At 34.9% G+C, this 6,356-nt stretch overlaps 1 protein-coding gene across 1 annotated transcript; it reads left to right on the top strand.

Annotated features, from left to right (window-relative positions):
• Positions 1–4,304: 4,304 nt before the first annotated feature.
• Positions 4,305–6,015, top strand: LOC110629186 (probable protein S-acyltransferase 1). The gene is made up of 5 exons (XM_043949322.1): positions 4,305–4,595; positions 4,691–4,864; positions 4,957–5,220; positions 5,296–5,529; positions 5,857–6,015. The coding sequence occupies exons 1-5, from the start codon at positions 4,305–4,307 to the stop codon at positions 6,013–6,015; spliced, it is 1,122 nt and encodes a 373-aa protein (XP_043805257.1).
• Positions 6,016–6,356: the final 341 nt, after the last annotated feature.

Genomic DNA, 6,356 nt, shown 5'->3' with positions numbered 1-6,356 from the left:
AAAATGGTTAACCCAAGTTATTTAGTAGTTTTGTGCTAACTGTTATATACAATTTAGATTTTCTATAATCTGATGATGTGGGACGGAAGCCGCAAGCAGACAGCTGACCGTTACAGCAAAGCCCAAACGGCATCCTTGTATAGGCAAAAGTGCTGAACGAACATGTGAAAGTCATCTTCTCTTGGTCTTCTAGGGCCACTAGTATCTGGTAAAAACCTGAAAAGCCATCCAAATAGCAAAAGTAAGATTTCTCTACCAATCTTTCCAACATTTGATTAATAAAGGGTAAAGAAAAATGATCCTTTCTAGTCACTGAATTCAACTTGTAATAGTCTATACAAATCCTCCACCCGTTCTGAACACGAGTGGAAACTAACTCTCTTTCTGAGTTGGTTATCACTCTTATTCCTGTCTTTTTAGGCATGACTTGGATTGGACTTACCCATTTGCTGTTTGAAATAAGATATATTATTCCTGCATCAAGCAATTTTAATACATCCTTTTTTACAATCTCCATCATAGGAGGGTTGAATCTTCTTTATGCTTCTCTCTTTGGCTTACTATCCTCTTCAAGGAGGATCTTATGCATGCATGTAGAGAGCTTAATCCCTTGAGATTTGTGATTGTCCACCCAACAGCTTCCTTGTATTCTTTCAATACCTGAACAAGTTTATCTTCTTCACCCTTACTCAGTTTATTAGAAACTATGACCGGAAGGGTATTCTCTCTCCCTAAGAAGACATATTTCAGGTGCGTAGGAAGAGCTTTTAGTTCAATTTTTGGTGCCTGAAGAATAGAAGGGAGAAGTTTGTGGTGAGATTCGCATATTGAAAGTAAATTAGAGGCACTTACCTTATGGTCTGGTGTGTCCAATAAGCGGACTGTCTCTATGATCTGCTCATCAAATTGAGTTGTGTAATCGTCAAGGCAATCTAATGTCAAGTTTTTTGTTAGAACTACCTTCAACTTATCTTTCTTGCTTAGTTCAAATGCTTCTTGAGCGAGATGGTCAACCACATCTATGCTGCAAAGAGAAAAGTTTTCATTAGGATACTTCATTGCATCGTAGACATTAAATTTTACCTCTTCTCCATCAAACTCCGTTGTGAGTGTACCTTCGTGCATGTCGATCTTCGTTCTAGTTGTGCTAAGGATCTTCGTAGCAATAAATCTGTAGAGTTGCTGGAAAAATTAATTTTTTTCACTTGGACCAAAATATCCTTCAACACACATTTAGGATAGACTATTGATCTATCAACGAGTTGGAGTATGATTCCTGTTTGTTTCAAATGACCTGCATCCAAAGACAAATAAAATGATAGAGGCATAACATTTATAGAAGCTCCTAAATCACACATTGCCTTCTTAACTTCAAGGTTTTCAACTTTACATGATATTGAAAACATGCCTTTATCTTTACATTTTTTGTGGAAAGTTCCTTTGAAGTACAACTGATACATTCGCTCCCACTTTAATCTTTTCGTGCCCATATAATTTTCTTTTATTAGTGCAAAGGTCTTTTAGAAATTTTGCATACCTGGGTATTTATTTTATGATTTCAAGAAGGGGTATGTTTACCTGGACTTTGTGAAAAATCTCCAAGATCTCTTTTTCTTCCTTTTCCCTTTTTGATTTAGCAAGTCTTTCAGAAAAAGGAGGACATGTTACCTGAATTGGGGACTATTCTACCTCTGATTTTTTAGGCTGATTCTCTGATGGAATTTCTATTTCTGCTTCTGGAATCAGGTCTACCGTACTACCTTGGACAAGCCTCTTCAGGCTAACAGATTCCAACTCCTTCCCGCTTCGCAGCGTGTACTTGCGTTCTATTTTGGATTTGGCACGGTTTGGGAGGGTAGTTTTCCTTGAGATTCCAGCTTGCTCACTAATGTAGCAAGTTGGCTCATTTGATTCTCTAAATTCTATATGCTCGATTTTGTTTCCTTTTGAAAAGCAAGAGTGCTATTAGCAAGGGATTGAACAATGTCTTCTATAGACATACTTGATTTGCAGCTTAATAGTTTGCTCTTGGCTGAAAGTTCTATTGTCTATTTTCATAGTTAAGGTTTGGATGATCTCTCCACCCCAGATTGTAAGTGCTTGAAAACGGGTCATACTTCTTTTATTGTCCATTGAATCCTCTAATGGCATTTACCTGTTGCTCTCCTTCCTAAAGGGTAGGACACATATCTGTGCGATGGTCGGCTTGTTTGCAAATACCACAAGTTCGTACATTATTTTCTGCAGCCAATTGTTGAATTGCAATGGTAACTTGTGAAATTTTTTAATCTAAAGATGCAATACTTACCTCATTTGCATCCTTAGGAATGTCCTCATCTCGGCCATATTATCTAGAGTTGGCAGCCAATTTCGATATTAAAGTTTTATCTTCTTCAAGTTCCATTTCCGCAATAATTCCTCCACTAGCAGCATCTATTATTCTCCGTTCTAATGGCAAAAGTCCTTCATAGAAGTGAAGGTTGAGTTGTTTTGGAGTGATTCCATGTTTTGGACAACTTACAATTAATTTCTTATAATGTTCCCAATATTCATATAGAGTTTCATTTTTTCTTTGTTTGATTCTACTTATTTCCTTTCTTATAGATGATGCTTTGGTTGCTGGAAAAAAAATATTTCTAATAATAAGTCTCTAATTTGCGCCCAAGTGGTGATTGAGCCTGGAGGTAAATAGTAGAGCTAATCCTTAGCGGATCCAATCAAAATAAAAGGAAAAGCTACTAACCTTATTTATTCGTTAGTTATTCCTTGTGGTCTCATACTTGAATAAATCACGTAAAACTCTTTCAGATGACGATGTGGATCATCATTCTCCAACCCTTGGAATTTTTGTAACATATGAATCATACATATTCGCAATCCTAGGAGTGCATTCAACACTGGGTATGTGATGCAAAGGGGTTGTTCTTTAGCGGCAGCTGCAGCCATAGTGTCTCTTCAGTTTGTGTCAATTGGAGGCTTGGTTGGTGTTGAAGACGTAGTAGTGTCTTCGGTGCGCAAAGGTGATCGGGCAGGTGATTGAGACGCTCCCGAATTGGCATGTTTTTACTTTTTGGTTGCTTTTCTCAAACTTTTTGCAGTCTTCTCGATTTCTAGATCAAATTGAATTCTGCTATTTTCAAACTTGGTCATAAAAATAAAAATTAACCGTTAAAGTCTTTGACAACGGTGCCAAAATTTGACGAGTGTAGAATCTGTCAATTTAAAACTTATCTCCCTTTCTTTGATTTAAAAGAATTTGTAGATAGCGCAAATGAGTATCGATCCCACAAATATCTTAATTTTGTTTAATTTAAATGATTAATAGAATAAGAAGAATAGTTTAAAATAAAAAGAGAGAGGAAGATAATTTTTGTTTGAAAAAATTAATTTTTATCTTGGACAAACCAAGACTTTTAAAGAAGAAAAATATTGCATGGTGAAACAAATAATTAGATTAAAATTCAGCAGAAAGTAATCAAATTAAGAGATTGGTGGTTGATTATTAATTAGAGAAATAATTCATTTTATTATCTATTATTTGATTATTAAACAGGCGAATCCACCATTTTGAAACTATTCATTTTAATTCATATTAACATTTAAATTAAAATTATATTAATTAGAAATTTTATTATTAAAAAAAATTATGATATGATTTTGAAACTATAAATATAAAATGATAAATAATATGTAGAAAGAAAGGGGGAAACACCTAGTTTCTCCAATTTCCTATTGTTAAAATTGAAAGTTGAAATGTTTGTATAAAAAATTATTTTTTAAAGAAAAAATTATTTTTTTATTTTCTTTTTATATAAAATTAACATATTGATAAAATATCATATAACAATAAAATATTATTGTAAAATTTTAAGATTTTTTTTCAGTAATAACAAATTAAATTTCAATTAATAATAAACAATTAAAAATAAATTTTATAATAAATTATTTTTATTAATAAATAATTAATTTAATCATAAAAAATAAGAAAGATAAATAAAGAGACAAAATAATATTGTTATTTTTTTAGAGGGGTATGTGGATGAGGCGTCTCGAACTTGGTTATGCTAGATTGAGTTTGATCATTAACTGCTGGAATATACCAATATGTATATGTGCATAATCTTACTTTAAAACTCTATGTTTGTTATTTAAACAAGAAAATAAAAATTCAGTTATCCTACTAAGACTCAAATCTAAAACAGTGGGTGGATCCAAAGAGGCATGAAAAGCTGAACGCCCTTGCAGTTTTCAAAATTCGGTTACTTGATATTTCTCACTGAAGAAAGAAGAAAGGAAAAATTGGCATGGATCTCATTAGTTCACAAGAGAACGAAGGAGATCCCGAAATGGAATCCATTGCTCTTTCAAGTCCACCAATTCAGGAACTTGCTGCTAATGGATTAAACAATGACTGCAAAGGAAATAAACTTCAACAACAAAACAAGATCAACGTGAAATTGACAAATATTTTAGTTTCTATAAAAGAGAAATTCACTGCAATCACAAAGCTTATTGAGGATCAGTGGCTAAAACGTTATGGCTTGGCCAGCGATTTGGACAGAACAAGGGCTTACCAAGTTTGGGCAGGGAACAATGTACGTATACCTCATCTATCATGGGTTTTGCTCTGTCATGAAATTTTTTCCCCAATGTTATATGATTGGTACTAAGATTTTTGCTGGGCGTGCAGGTGTTTTTCTTCCATGGGAGGCTTGTATGTGGCCCAGATCCTAAAGGGTTACTCCTGACGACTGTTTCAATAGTTCTCTCTTGTTGGATCTTTGCCATGTACATTGGAAATGAAGATGGTTTACCACTTCATTCTAGTCTCATACTGACCCTTTCCTTGGTTCTAACAATAATTGTTAGTTTCTGACTTCCATATTCTTTTGCTACTACGATCAAACTGCACAGAATCAATATGATTTTCATTTCTAAAATGTGTTTGGAATCCAGGTCCTTGTGAACTTGTTCCTGGTAAGTGCTACTGATCCAGGAATTATTCCCAGAGATTATCAAACACCTTTGGAGGAAATGGGTGCGAGTCATGGAGGAAGCAGAAGGAGAAAGGCGATGATCAATGGGGTGGAAGTGAAACTAAAATACTGCCGCGTTTGTAAGATTTACAGGCCTCCAAGAAGCTGCCACTGTGCCATCTGCAACAACTGTGTTGAGAAATTTGACCACCACTGCCCCTGGATTGGCCATTGTATTGCACTGGTACACTATCTATTTACAAGGTTCACTACGCCTGCGTAAAATCTTGATAGTAATGCCAATGTTGTGTTTGTGCAGCGAAACTATAGATTCTTCCTGACGTTTGTGATCTCAGCCTTGAGTTACTTTGTCTACATATTTTTACTCTCTTTCTGGAGAATCCAGAAGAGATTGTCGCAGATTGGCACTGGATTGCTTGGGATGCTGCTCAATTATCCTGAAACACTGGCATTGCTTCTGTTCAGTTTTGCTGCTATCTGGTTCTTAGGTGGACTTGCCATCTTCCATGCTTACTTGGTTGCGGTAAATCAGGCAAGTACAAAGTGATGGTATTATCAATAAAGGAACCTTTTTATCTATACTAATGCTTATACACCTTGTCAATAGTTACATTGTAAAATTTCTTCTTAAGGGGTGACTGTCGGATGAGGGAGTTGTTCCGAACCCGTCAGAAACAATGAAAGCTAATTAAGAGAGTGCAGACTTTCGTCGATTGTCATCCGAACTTTTCAGATCAGAGAATTTCCCATAGTATTCAACTGCTAGCTTCTAGCTGTTAATAACTGATTGCAACAACCGATCCAAATAGTTGAGTGTCTGATTCTTTCCACTAACTACTTCTTCTCCTGTACTTTGCAGACAACATGTGAAAATACTCGACAATGCTACGTGAGGTCTCGAAATCCATTTGATAGGGGAATTTTATGTAATATAAAGGAGGCTTTATTTTCAGAATTGCAGCCTTCTAGGGTTGATTTTCACGCAGAAATAACACCAAATGCTCAAATGGAAGGGTGAAGTTAATCGATGAAAAGTCTTTGAGGATGATAAGACCATGAGGCCCTTTGTAATTTACAATTCTGACCAGTAAAAATCTTCTGCTATGATGTCCTATTCTCTCTTTCTCTCTCAACTTACTGATTGAAGAAACTGGATTTTTCTGCTAAATTAGTTTTAGCAGCACAATTAGGAAAACTTTTCCATAATTATTATGGGACTTTTTTTTTGAAAATATACTATATAGTCCCTAAGTTTTATTACTTATTCACCCAATTCAAGTTAGCAAAGGCAGTTGAAAATAGGAAAAAGTTTGCTTTTTGTCTTGCATTGTTTTGGAACAGTGGATTGTTTCATTAAAG

The sequence above is a fragment of the Manihot esculenta genome, chromosome 13 (genome assembly GCF_001659605.2).
Source record: "Manihot esculenta cultivar AM560-2 chromosome 13, M.esculenta_v8, whole genome shotgun sequence".
NCBI lineage: Eukaryota > Viridiplantae > Streptophyta > Magnoliopsida > Malpighiales > Euphorbiaceae > Manihot > Manihot esculenta.
The sequence above is the reverse complement of the archived record's forward strand: the minus strand, read 5'-3'. Positions and strand labels throughout refer to the sequence as shown.